The sequence below is a fragment of the Saccopteryx leptura genome, chromosome 1 (genome assembly GCF_036850995.1).
Source record: "Saccopteryx leptura isolate mSacLep1 chromosome 1, mSacLep1_pri_phased_curated, whole genome shotgun sequence".
Lineage (NCBI taxonomy): Eukaryota > Metazoa > Chordata > Mammalia > Chiroptera > Emballonuridae > Saccopteryx > Saccopteryx leptura.
In genome coordinates this window covers 258,737,790-258,751,907 of record NC_089503.1, presented here as the reverse complement: position 1 = coordinate 258,751,907, position 14,118 = coordinate 258,737,790, and the positions used below count along the sequence as shown (strand labels likewise).

General features: G+C 43.4%; 1 protein-coding gene and 1 non-coding gene across 2 annotated transcripts in view; both read right to left on the bottom strand.

Annotated features, from left to right (window-relative positions):
- Positions 1 to 654: 654 nt before the first annotated feature.
- The window catches only part of NWD1 (NACHT and WD repeat domain containing 1), a 70,976-nt gene continuing 57,512 nt past the window's right edge, over positions 655 to 14,118 (bottom strand). Inside the window, 6 exon segments of the mRNA XM_066368247.1 lie at positions 655 to 956; positions 2,911 to 3,016; positions 5,544 to 6,094; positions 8,038 to 8,314; positions 9,600 to 9,703; positions 9,706 to 9,753. Of these exon segments, the coding sequence (XP_066224344.1) occupies positions 655 to 956; positions 2,911 to 3,016; positions 5,544 to 6,094; positions 8,038 to 8,314; positions 9,600 to 9,703; positions 9,706 to 9,753 (1,388 nt within the window).
- LOC136390103 (U12 minor spliceosomal RNA) lies at positions 12,502 to 12,651 on the bottom strand. Its single transcript, XR_010748588.1, has one exon. It is a non-coding gene; the product is annotated as a U12 minor spliceosomal RNA (small nuclear RNA).

Sequence of the window (14,118 nt, the reverse complement as noted above, 5' to 3'; positions counted from 1 at the left end):
GTAAGTCATAGCTACTTCTGCAAGGCTCAGTTACCTCATCTGTAAAGTGGATACAGAAACTCCTACCCTCCCTGATGTATGAGCTGTGATAAGGATCAGACCATAGCACCTGGTGCTTTATAAACTGTAAAGTTCTGTGTTTCGCATCTGTGGTTTGGCCAGTCTCACCTCCATTCATCCCTGCTTTGCCTAGGTCCAGCACCTCTGTTTCTCTCCCAGGAATAGCTTCTCCCATTCTCAGTCCTCATAGTTGGTTGGTGGTGACTCCATCCTCAGCTCAGGTGGACAATTGGGTCATTGGGTCAGGCTGGCTTATCACATACTACATTATCCTAGACAATTGATTGGTTCTATGATAGGCATTTGAGCCAACTGGGGCCAATAGAATCAAGGCGAGGAACTAAGTTCACGCTGTTTGGAAAGGGAAGCTCTCTTTTCTGCTTAATTGGCTGCCATGTTGCTAACCTAGGGATGGCAGGTCTGCGAATGGAGCTCACAAAGAGAAGAGAGGAATGGAAAGATGGTGGGAAGCAAGGTCTGGGTCACATAATCTGAGGCCTTGGGTCCAGATATACATCAACACATAATTATCTTCACACTTCAGCCAGCTTGAATAGGGCTAGCTTATGGAGCCCCACACCCCCATAGTCAGTTCTATACTATCAGGCAGACTTGTGAGCATTTGTTGGATTTGCACTAATTTTCCTGGGCACTCCTTAAGCTTGAGTCCTGCAGTGGCCCTGAAGCAGAAGCCAGCTCTTCTCTCTGCCTTGATTTGACCATCCACACTGCCTTCTTGAAGTTCTTGAGAGGATCCTGTTGTGAGGTTCTTGATGAAGGGCACTGGAATCGTTCACGGATGAGATAACCATGTCTGGTGGGGGCAATGAAGCCATTGGAGGTTGGGATGATTCTGTTCACCATGGCATGGACAAACTGGACAGCAAGTAGGGTGCCTGTGGTGAGGGTGGAGATCAGGACAGCACAAGTGAGAAAACCAGGGCCACAGGGATTCAATTTCACACATTCAAAAGTTGGCTGCATGGGATCAAATATCTGTTATGCCTTTTATTGGGTCAGGCATGACATCGAACCTCTCAGAGTCCCTCTTTCTTCATCTGCAATATGGGAATGAGAACTGAACCTATGTGCTAAGGGGAATTCTGAAGGTTGAAAGATGTCATGTTTGGTGCTTAATATTAATTTCAGCCCAGAGTGAGCTCAGTAAATATTATTATTATTAGAGGGGGAATAGGAAGAGAAGTTGTGAACCTGCTTGGGATGGGTTTTTCTTTTTCTTTTCTTTTTTTTTTTTATTAAATGAGAGGCAGGGAGGCAGATACAGACTCCCACATGCACCCTGACCAGGATCCACCCAGCAAACCCCCTACCAGGTGATGCTCTGCCTGTCTGGGCCATTGCTCCATTGCTCGGCAACTGAGCCATTTTTAGTGCCTGCAGTGAGGCCAAGGAGCCATCTGCAGTGCCTAGGATCAACTTTGCTCAAACTATTCTAGCCATGGCTGAGGGAGGGGAAGAGAGAAGAGAGGAAGGGATGGAGAAGCAGATGGTCTCTTCTCCTGTGTGCCCTGACCCAGAATAGAACCCAGGACTTCCACACCCTGGGCCGACACTCTGCCACTGAGCCAATCAGCCGGAGCCCAGGATGGGCTTTTAAGGCCACAATCCACATCCCTCAGTTTTTGAGCCATCTGTGACATTTTTCCAGACATCTTTGTTGCATTGTAATAGATTACAATGTATTAGACTACAGTGCATTAGATTATGATATATTGGATCGCCTGTATTGGATTGCAATGTATTCTATTACAGTGTATTTGACTCTAGCTGATATTCATTTAGTCACTTACTTGCTTTATGATCTTGGGGAAGTCCTTTAACCTCTCTGAACTTTTTAGCTTCTTCATTTGTCAAATGGAAATGTCACTTACCCCCAACCACTGTCTATAGGAAACAGTGTAGGAGAGTGACAAAAGTGAGTATGGGGACCAGGCAGACCAGCTATAAGCCACAGACTACCAGTTACTCATTCTGTGACCTTGGACAAGTCATCTCATCTCTCAGAGTCTCAGTTTTTGCTCTACCAAACAGGGTTGACTATTGAGAGAATTAAATGTCTTAGGGACAGTACCCAGTACACAAGAAGTGTTAAGTCTTGTTACTATGCCCTTAGTGCAATATTAAACAGACCAAGAGATGTAGGGTTTTCAAAGTGGTCTTACACAGGCTGCCCCTAACTTTTGTGGGACTTGAAGCAAGAGAATGAATCAAGGCCCACATCCTATAAGACACAATATGTAAATATTGCAAATTCAGCTAAAAAACTATTAGATAAAAGATTTTCTAGCCTCCTATCATGATGGATGTACCTTTGGAATCACATGGAAGGTCAGATTTAGATTGAGAATTCTTAGTTTCCTCAATTTTGTGCTGGAATGTAGTGATGTGAGAGAGCCAGCCCTCAGATGTTTGTGGCTGTTTGTGGCCCCCTTCTCTTCCCATACGCAGTTCCATCCTACACTCCTAGGGGCCTCATATATCTGGACATCATGCACACACAGCTACCCATGGCTATCCCTTGAGTGTAGAGTTATGCACAGTGGGGGCATGGTCTACCCTCAGAAGGATGGACCTGGTGAAGAGGTCTGTGCAAGCCCTAAAGAGGGCTCCAGGCCAGATGGGGAGGGTAATCTGGAGTTCCAAGTACCCAGAGCATAGGTCTAGAAGAGGAACAATAGCTCCAGGTGGATGTGTTCCCTTGGCCTGTAGAGGCCTGGGAGGGAACCAGCTAAAGGAGGCCAGAGCAGGGAGTCTGATGCCCAGGACCCAAAACAGGTCCTTCTTCTCCAGATCTAAGCTCAGTCCTGTTCTCAAAGCAAGATGACTCACTGTCCAGCACACTCCAGACAATTATGGAGCGATCCCTCAAGCCCACATACACATACTTGTCATCCTTGGAGAAGCAAGCACATTGGACTCCTTGACAGTAAGAGTTCTGTTGAAAAAGACAATGTGATCTTCATTTCAGACTGGAAGACATGTAGGAAACCAGCCCCAAGGCATGTGTGTAGGAAGCATGGTTGTGAGCATCCCCTGGGGATGGATCTAGTGAAAACCTGGACAGATATCATCGATATTTCCAGGATCAAAACACACCTTCACTAAGACTGGACTGAGAGTCTTAGAGATATTTTACATTAGAGAGCAGGAATTCTAGGATTTAATTCTTTCTTTCTTTCTTTCTTTCTTTCTTTCTTTCTTTCTTTCTTTCTTTCTTTCTTTCTTAATGAAGGAAAGAGAGAGAAAGGGATGACAGGGACAGACAGGAAAGGAGAGAGATGAGAAGTATCAACTCATAGTTGTGTCATTTTAGTTGTTCATTGATTGCTTTCTCATATGTGCCTTGACTTCAGCTGAGCCAGTGACCCTTTGCTCAAGCCAGTGACCTTGGGCTCAAGCCAGCGACCATGGGGTCATGTCTATATGATCTCACACTCAAGCTGGTGACCCCGCACTCAAGCTGGTGAGCATGCACTCAAGCCAGCAACCTCGGAGTTTCAAACCTGGGTCCTCAGTGTCTCAGGCTGATGCTCTATCCAATGCACTGCCTCCTGGTCAGGCTAGGATTTAATTCTTCTTTTTAAATTATTTTTATTTATTTATTCATTTTATAGAGGAGACAGAGAGAGAGAGAGAGAAGGGGGGCGGGAAGAGCAATTAAAAGCTCTGTGCTAAATGCAATATGGATCCTGGATTAGATTCTAGAACAGAAAAAGAGAATTTGTCAAAAATGTACAATCCTAATTAAGTTGATAGTTGAGTTAATAATATTGATTCTGTGTTAATTTTTTTTATTTGAGAGGAGAGATAGAGAGACAGACTCCTGCTGCATGCACCGCAACCAGGATCTACCCAGCAACCCTCCTCTGAGGCTGATGTTCTGCCCATGTGGGATCCAGGCTCGCAACCAAGCTATTTTTAGCACCTGTGGTGGAGGCTCCACGGAGCCATCCTCAGTGCCCAAGGCCGATGCACTCAAATCAATTGAGCCATGGCTGCAGGAGGGGAAGAGAGGGAGAGAGAAGTGGGGAGAAGCAGATGGTCATTTCTCCTGTGTACCCTGACCAGGAATTGAACCTGGGACTTCCACAGGCAGGTGGACACTCTACTACTGAGCCAGCCAGGGCTATTACACATTAATATTTTAGTTTTGACAAACACACTCTTGTTATGTAAGATATTAACATCAGGGGAAACTGGGTGAGGGGTGAGTAAATGGGAACATTTGTACTATCTGTAAATCTAAATTTTTCTGTAATTCTAAAATCATTCCAAAATTAAGTTTATTTAAAAAAAACAAAACAGAAAGCTAGGTGTATTTAACTGCAGTGGTGACATTTCCCATCTCTGTAAGACTGAACATTACTTACATCCAGTCTTATAGTAGCTTCATAAAAATAATTAAGTCAAGTAGAACAAAGGCTTTTTGAAATGAAACTACTCATACTCTGTTCTCTTAGTACAAGATGACCTCCTTGTGTTTATTAACAATTTTACATCCTGAGAACTAAGGTACAACCTTTGTTCCCCATCTGAAAAACTGGAATAAAAACCCTAAGGGTAAAGATTGTTGTGAGTGTTAAATTAGAGAATATTTTAATATGTATATTTTAAGATAATGTATATATAGTATGAATATATATAATATGGTTCTTAATAATGTTGATACAAAATTTATAATACCTCTTTGAAATGAGCACAATGAACTCCAAGATAACTTTGTATATAATGGAGTCACCAGTTTTCCTCTTCAGAGCATTTGCAGCTACTATTCCTCCTGCCTAGAATGCTATTCCACAGGACTTTTTTTTACCTTAAATAGCAGCCCTTGCTACTCTCTACTCCATTGACATTGCCCTATTTTTTCAAAGTCCTGTTGTTCCCCAGCCCTTCACACATTTGCTGCTTTATATTTATTTCACAAATACTTATTGAGCCCTGAGAATATGTCAGGAGCTCTCCTAAGGATGGGGGCCATCTCAATGACCAAAACAAGAAATTCTGCTCTCACAGAGCTCACAGTGTCTCCCCCACTAGAACATGGCTCCAAGCAGTGGGGCTGTGGCTGTCTGCCTTGGTCGCAGCTGCTTCCTCAGTGCTAGAACCTAGCCTAGCATAGGTTGTGGAGTCAGAACTGGTGACAGAAAGGATGACATAGGATTAAATCAGGGGAGTGAAGTAGGGCAGTGCCAGCACAGGATTTGATTCTGTCTTGATTTAAAATGTTGATATTTTGTTCATTGTGGATCTTTTGCATATGTTGTGATTTTTTTAAACATTGAATTAAAAAATTATTTCTCTTGATTGAGTTTTTGGACACTCCATTAAACTCTGATCTTGAGGCTAGCGCCTCACTTGTTTTATCCTAGTCCTGACCCTGGTCAATAACACATGGTGTGGGCACTTAATAAATGACTCCTGTCATCAGCTTGCTAACAGCAGGACCTAACATGGCCACATACCGTGTATCTCATCTTGAATTTCCACATGTACACCTGCAGGTCCCAGAGACACAACAGGGCTTCTGCAGACCCACTGACTGCCAGCTGCTCCTTTTGGCTGACCTCCACGCAGGTGACCCGGCTTCCATGGCCCTCCAGAGGGAACACTTTGGAATTTGCACATTCATAAAGGAAGAGGTTGCCATTGGTCATGCCATAAATCACGCAGTACTTGGTCAGAATTTCCACGCTGGATATGGTCACAGGCAGCTGGGTATAGAAGGCGTGGGTTGGCCCATCGATAACTGGACAGGGATCCCCAAGGTTGATGTCCATCACCAGGACAATGCTGTCATAGGCGATAGCCAAGTGCTCCTCACTCTTACTCAGGGCCATGCATTTGACTGCTTTCCAGGCCACTGGAGGGGGGATGCACATCACATCCTGCTTGGAACTCAGAGGGATGACCAGGACGATGCCGGAAACAAGGCTAGTGAAAAGGAGCTTGGCCTGCTCAGCAACCTCCAGACACCTGACCTCATTGGAGGTGTCCAAAGCATCTTGTTCTTCACCTGCCATGAGAAGAAGACTGCATCAAGAATGGGACATAGGGGGCCCTGGCCAGTTGGCTCAGCAGTAGAACGTCAGCCTGGCATGAGGAAGTCCTGGGTTCAATTCCTGCAGGGCACACAGGAGAAGCGCCCATCTGCTTTTCTACCCTTTCCCCTCTCCTTCCTCTCTGTCTCTCTTTTCCCCTCCTGCAGCCAAGGCTCCATTGGAGCAAAGTTGGCCTGGCTGCTGAGGACAGCTCCATGGCCTCTGACTCAGGCTCTAGAATGGCTCTGGCCGCAACAATGAAATATCCCAGATGGGCAGAGCATCGCCCCCTGGTGGGCATGCCAGATGGATCCCGGTTGAGCACATGCTGGAGTCTGTCTGACTGCCTCCCTACTTCTAACTTTGGAAAAATACACACACACACAAGAATGGGTCACAGGGACGCTCAGTCCACAGTTTTTCTGATTTTTCAATGTTTTCATTACCCATAAGCTTTAACTTGGCTACTATAAGTTTCCCTGATTCCTCTCCTGCCCCCAAACACATCCAAGGTTTTAAAAATGAAAAGCCACATCATCTCACTGCCCTGCATACCACACCCCAGTAACTTCCCACTCCTCTCACATGACCTTTCAAGCCTCATCCCAAACATTTCCTTTATAAACTTCAGTAAAGGCTGAAAAGTAACACTTTTGCCTTGCAGAATATATGCTTTCTGTCACAGCCATTGAACCAGCCTTTGTAGCCCCCTAATAGCCACAGACAATATATAAACAAATGGGTCTGTCTGGATTTGGCCCACTGGTCAGAGTCTGCAGACTCCTATCTCATCCCCACCACACTCTGTTTCTTTTCTTCTTGCTTTGCCCTACAACTAGCAGGTAAACACCTTGAGACTCTGTCTTGCTCACATACCAGAGCCTGACACTAAACAAATGTCTGTCAGATGAATGAATGAATGAATGAATGAGCTGGGGAGAATGAATTTTTCTCAAATTATTTTATCATGAACAGGAATTTCTGTATCTCCATTCACCCAGTGGGGATTGTAGCATATACTGTTGGTAACACGCCTAGATCCCCTATACTGGCCGGTTCACCCAGACCCATGGCTGCCCACTGCCCCTGGAGAAGGGAACCCTCATCTGGAAATGCCTGGGGGCTATGCCAACCCCACCCCCAAAGATGGCACCAGGCCAATCAATGACTGCATGATACGGAGTACAAAAGTCTGGTCCCCTTGCTTTAAGATGAGAAAGCTCTGAGGTATAATTTATCCTCTGGAGCTCCTTGTGGGGCCAGGCTGTGCCCCTGCCCATGCTCAATCCTTCCCCAGTCCCAATCCCTTTCCTCATTCCCTCTCAGGCTTCTCTTGGGAGTTTCCCTCTGTATACCACTTGGGAAAATAACCCTATCACATGCCCTGCTTTCTAGGGAACCTGAACTAAAAGAGACAGATAACCAGTTATCAATCACCTTATACCAGAAATTTATGAAATCAAATACTGTTTTCTATTAGCAACTTCCAGTTTGACTGGAGTCATAGGGAAGATATGGACTGAATGTTTGTATCCCCCCAAATTTATATGTCAAAATCGTACCCCCCCATGTGATGGCATTTGTAGATGGGGCTATTGAGAGGTGATTGATTAGGTCATGAGGGTGGAGCCCTCCCGATGGAATGGGTGCCCTTATCAGAGGAGACATGGGAGCTTGTTCTCTCTGCCATGTGAGGCTGCAATGAGAAAATGGTCATCGGCACCCAGGAAGAGAACCCTTGCCCAATACTGGATCTGCTGACACTTGATCTTGGACTCCCAGCCTCCATAACTATAAGAAATAATTGTCCGTTGTTTAAGCCCCCTAGTTGATGGTATTCTGTTACAGCAACCTGAATAGACAAAGACAGGGGTTCAATGCTTACACACACAAATGACCATGCTTGTATCACACAAACCTTCTGCCAAGTCCCAAATGGTGACTTTATTTTTGTCTCCAATTTTGGGGAAGTAAATGTAGCTTCCATTGTGTGACACAGCAGTAAGGCCAGTGCAGTCCAGAAATGGGGCAGATGTCCGCAGTTTCTGAGCATAAGTGAGATCCCAGACTTTGAAAGATGAGGACTGCTGGGAAGCAGATGCCACCAAGGCCCCACCCTGTGCCAGCAAGCTCACAGGGGCCCTAACACTTTCCAGTATGCCCAGCAGGGTCCCCTGTCCTGACAGACTCCACACCTGAGGATGGAGAACAGAGGGGCAAAATTGGCATTTTCCTTATGCTGCCGTAGCTTTAAAATATGCTTAAGTTCACTTGTCCAGCTAAGGTGAATTCTTAGGTTGAGATTCAAAGGTCTTCATGTCTCCCCACCCCCTAAAACATTCCTACATTTCACCATTCCACCACCATGGCAGGTCTCAAAGTGTGTTCAAGGAAACCCATGGAAGGTACCCCTGCCAGCCTATTCTGCAAAAGCAAAGCTATCTTCATAATAATTCTAGGATTTTTATTTGCTTTTTCCATTCTCTTCGTCTAACAAGCAAACTGTGGAGTTTCCCAGAAGTTATGGGACATGTGACATTACAACAGATAGGAGTAGCATGCAGAATCAAATAGGAGAATCCAATAGTCTTGTATTAAGCCAGACATAAAATAAATTTGCCAAAAGCTGAAACAATGACACTCTGCTCATAACATTTTTGTTTCAGAGAATGGAGTTATTTTCATAAAGGTGTGTATTATGTTGACGTGACATGTCTTGTTAATGAATTAATGGAGAAATACTATTGGATTTCCTCATTTTTAAATTTTAATATGGTTATTATCAATCAATACTAAATGCAATGTGGGATTCTGAATTGGATCCTGGAATAGAAAAGAAGTTCATTCGTGGGAAAGCTGGTGAAATTGAAACAAAACCTGCAGCTTGGTTAAGAGTATTATCCCAGTATTCATATCTTGGTTTTGATAAAAGGACTGAGGTAATATGAAATCTAATGTTGGGGCAAGCTGGGTGAAGAGTAGATACATTTGGAGACTTTTTGTAACTCTTCTGGAAATATTAAAATTATTCCCAAGTCAATCAGTTGTTAAAAATATATAAATCAAGTTGATATAACCCACATAAACAAAAGCTCTTGGGGGGAGGGTGTTTCAATAATCTTTAAGATTGCAAACACGTTCTGAGACCAGAACATTGGAGAACCAACCTTGAGAACTTTGAGCTCAACAGGAGCTTTCCTCCCCTCCCCTGACTCTGCTCCACTCTAAAGGTCAAAATCCTCCTTGTTGTTCAGGTTTGGTGGGAATGCTATCTCTTTCCTTGAATATTTTGGTAATTACCTCAGGTCTGTGACTGAGTCCTAAGAGACCCACCCTATCCTCCCAATGACCTACCCTGTTTTGCCTGCACTAGTTTTTGTGAGTTTCTATATTTTGAAGTTCAAAGATCCTTAAAAAGATCATACATTTTATTTTTCGGAGGCAGAGGTGAGGATGATAGGCCCTAGGTCTCCCCCTTACCTGAATAAGTGAATCCCGGGACCCAGTGATAATTAGATTGTTCTCAGGACCAAAAACGGCTGTTTCCACTACGTCCTCGTGTTCAAGGTCAGTGGCCATGAATCCATGAAATTCTGTGAGTCAGCCAAGAATATTCACACAGATCTTCCAAAGCCTGAAATGGCAGGAACCGTGTTTATGCTTTTCATTCCTGGAGGAGCTTGAATATTCAATTTAGTCAACAGAGTTTCTTGAACACCTACTATGTGGCAGTGGAAGGAATACAATGGTGAAGAAGATAAACATGTCCCTCATCTTCACAGAGCCAGTCACTGGGGGCATGGGGAGGAATGACAGTGATCAATAATCTCACAGAAAAACAATAAAAATTATTTATTATCAGAAGATTGAGTTTTCTGAGGACTGAGACTGCATGTTTTGACATGATCTCAAGGTTGCTGGCTTGAGCCCAAAGGTCACTGGCTACAGCCCAAGGGCACTGGCTTGAGCAAGGGGTCATGGTTCAGCTTGAGCCCCCCAGGCAAGGAGCTTATGAGAAGCAATCAATTAACAAGTGAAGTGAAGCAACTACGAGTTGATGCTTCTCATCTCTCTTCTCCCTCTCTCTCTTTCCCTCTCTCTCAAATCAATAAAGAAAGAAAAAAGGAAGAAAAAAAGGAAGGAAGGAAGGAAGGAAGGAAGGAAGGAAGGAAGGAAGGAAGGAAGGAAGATAGAAGTAAAGAAAGAAAGAAGGAGAGAAAGAAAGAAGAAAAAACAAAGAAAGAAGAAAGAAAAAAGAAATAAAGAAAGAAACAAAGAAAGAAAAAGGAAGAAAAGAAAGAAGGAAATACAGAAAGAAATAAGGAAGAAAGAAAAAAGGAAGGAAAGAGAAGGAAATTAGAAAGAAAAAAAGAGATGAAAGGAAGGAAAGAAAGAAAAAAGAAAGTGAAGGGAAGAAAGAAGGAAATACAGAAAGAGAAAGAGAAAAAGAAAGAAGGAAAGAAAGAAGAAAGAAGAAAATATAAAAAGAGAAAGAAAGAAAGAAAGAAAAAGAAGGAAAGGAAGAAGGAAGGAAGGAAGGAAGGAAGGAAGGAAGGAAGGAAGGAAGGAAGATAGAAGTAAAGAAAGAAAGAAGGAGAGAAAGAAAGAAGAAAAAACAAAGAAAGAAGAAAGAAAAAAGAAATAAAGAAAGAAACAAAGAAAGAAAAAGGAAGAAAAGAAAGAAGGAAATACAGAAAGAAATAAGGAAGAAAGAAAAAAGGAAGGAAAGAGAAGGAAATTAGAAAGAAAAAAAGAGATGAAAGGAAGGAAAGAAAGAAAAAAGAAAGTGAAGGGAAGAAAGAAGGAAATACAGAAAGAGAAAGAGAAAAAGAAAGAAGGAAAGAAAGAAGAAAGAAGAAAATATAAAAAGAGAAAGAAAGAAAGAAAGAAAAAGAAGGAAAGGAAGAAGGAAGGAAGGAAGGAAGGAAGGAAGGAAGGAAGGAAGGAAGGGAGGGAGGGAAGGAGGGAGGGAGGGAGGGAGGAAGGAAGGAAGGAAGGAAGGAAGGAAGGAAGGAAGGAAGGAAGGAAGGAAGGAAGGAAGGAGAGAAAGAAAAAGGAAAGAATGGAGGGAGTGAGGGGGGGAAGAGGAAGGAAGAAAAAAATAGTTATAATTTGTGATAAGAGCAATGAAGACAGGGAACTGGGTACCACAATAAAATGGCCCACAGACACACTTAGCAGAGAGGGCAGTGTGAAGACAGAGACAGAGACAGAGATGGCTTGTGGCCACAAGTCAAGGAATCACAAGGCAAGAAACTGAAAGAAGCCAAAAGGGATCCTTCCCTACAGCCTGTGGAGGGAGCCAGCTCTGCCAACACTGTGATTTCAGACTTTGGCTTCTAGAGCAGTGAGAGAAGAAATTGCTGTTGTATTAAGCCACCACATTTGCGCAGTCATTTGTTAAGGCAGCCCCAGGGCATGTGAACTGACTTGAGAGGGATGAGGAGGTGATAGGCCCTGGAAGAAAGGGGACAGCATGAGACAACCAGGAGACAGGGAAGGCCTGGGGTGTCCGAGGACCAACACGGAGGCTAGTGTGGGGGAGCACAGTGAAGGAGGGGGAGATGAGGAAGAGAAAGAGTTGTCAGAATTTGCAAGACATCAACAACAGCTACACACCCAGTTAAATTTGAATTTCAGGTGAGCAATGAAAAATTGTATTAGTATAAGTATATCCCAATATTGCATGGAATATATGGTACATATACTAAAAGTTTGATTTGTTGTTTACCTGAAATTAAACTGGGAGTCCTTTATTTTACCTGGCAACTCTGCCTGAGAGGACTTGCTCACTTACATTCCAAACATGGTCTGGGTGAGTGTTGTGTGTTTTGAAGCCCTAGGAGGGAGGTGGGCAAAAAAGGACTACATCTCCTAATCAGCAAGTTGGTTCTCAAACTGTGGAGGGGGAAACTGTCCAGGCTCCTGCTTCTCATTGGCTGCTGGAAAGAGCCACACATGAATCCAACTGTAGCAAGTTTTTAGGTCACTGAACCCCTCAGTGTCTGTGCCCTCAGTCCTGATTCTATTTTGTGCCTCTAGCTTTGTTTTTCTTTCTTCATTCCTATTTCCTGTGCTACATTTTACACATACTTAAGCCACCTGAAATTCTTTTGGAAAGAGGATAGAGGGTATATATCAATCCACCACCCATCCTTCAATCTTAGAGGATGTGTTCATCTATTAGTCCTGCCCTCTCCAATAGGGTCACACGTGGTTATTAACGTGACTGGTCTGAACTGAATGAAATAAGCTGTAGGTATAAAATACACACCAGATTTCAAAAGCTTTGCATAAGAATTTAAAAAATAATGTGAAATATACCATTATTGATCTTTTATATTGGTTTCATATTGAATTTTAAATGTGTGGTTTTTTTTTTCGGGCAGATCGCGACTCCCAGGCATCCCGCAAAGTAGGCGGGTCACTTTAGGGGCAACCTTTACCCGCTCAAAAATTCGTCTCACATTAGCAGTGAGGATTCGGGTGTCACCCCAAATCGTTATTTTCCTTACTCATAAGTTTAAGGCATTAAATGTATTTTTAATGAAAGTCACCTGTTGTTTTTTTTTACCTTTTTAAATAAGGTCATGAGAACGTTTACAATTACAAACATGGCTCACATTTATGTTTCACATTATTGGACAGTGCTGGTCTAAAGTGTCTTTGACTCCTGGAAATGGCTTTGCAAAAATCAGGCTGATTTTAGGGCAGTAAAAATACTCCGTGTGAGACTATAATGGTAGATACATGTCATTCTAAATTTTTACAAACCCATAGAATGTACAACACCAAGAGTGAAACTTAATGTAAACTGTGGACTTTGGATCATGCATCAATGTAGGATTATTAATTATCAATATGGATCACTCTGGTGGGAGATGTTGATAATGTGGGAGATTATGCATGAGTTGGAGGACGCAGGTATATGGGAAATCTTCGTACCTTCTGTTCAATTTGGCTGTGAACCTAAAACTGATCTAAAAAAAAATAGTCATTAAAAAAATTCAGACCCTAGCTGGAGGGTCAGTAGATAGAGTGTCAGCCCAGTGTATGGATGTCCTGGGTTCGATTCCCAGTCAGGGTACACAGGAGAAGCGACTATCTGCTTCTTGCCCCCCTCTCTCTCCCCTTCTCTTCCTTCTTCCCCTCCTGCAGCCAGTGGCTCAATTGGTTTGAGCATGGCCCTGGGCACTGAGGATAGCTCATCCTCAGATGTTGGAGTGCATCAGCCTCAGGTGCTAAAAATATCTTGGTACTCGAGCATTGGCCCCAGATGGGGTTGCAGGGTAGATCCCGATTAGGGTGCATGTGGGAGTCTGCCTCACTGTCGCCCTTCCTCTCACCTAAAAAAAAATTAGACTCTAGAGCATATGTTAGTCACCTCCACTAAGAAGCCTTACCTGACTGCTTCGGACTAAAGAAGGAAACCCTGTCACACACTTTCATGGCCCCTGATTGTTTTTCTTGTGCCTACCTATGTGTCCATCTTTCCTGCTACCCTGGAAGTCCCTAAAGCAGGGGTAGTGTGGGCTGGCTCACCCTTGAGTGTACTCCATTGCCTTACCCAGCCCTGCTCTATCCCTGTGACTATCTAACCACTCCCATTTCAAAGATAATGAACCAGAAACCCAGAAAGGTTTGGAGATTTGCCCAGAACAAGGGTTGGCAAACAATAGCCCATGGGTCAGAACCAGCCGGCCACCTATTTTTTTGCATGATACATGAGCTAAGACTAGTTTTTACATTTTTCAGTGGTTGAAAAAATTCAAAATAAGGTATTCATGATACACAAAAATAATATGAAATTCACGTTTCAGCATACATAAAGGTTTATTGGCACATTGCCGCACCCACTTGAAATATCATTTGGGTGGCTTTTGCATTACAAGGGCAGGGTTCAGTAGTTGTAACAAAGACCATAGGTCCAAAAAGCCAAAATAATATGTACTATGTGGCCCTTGCAGAGAAGTTTGCTGATGTTGGTCTAAGACTCTGC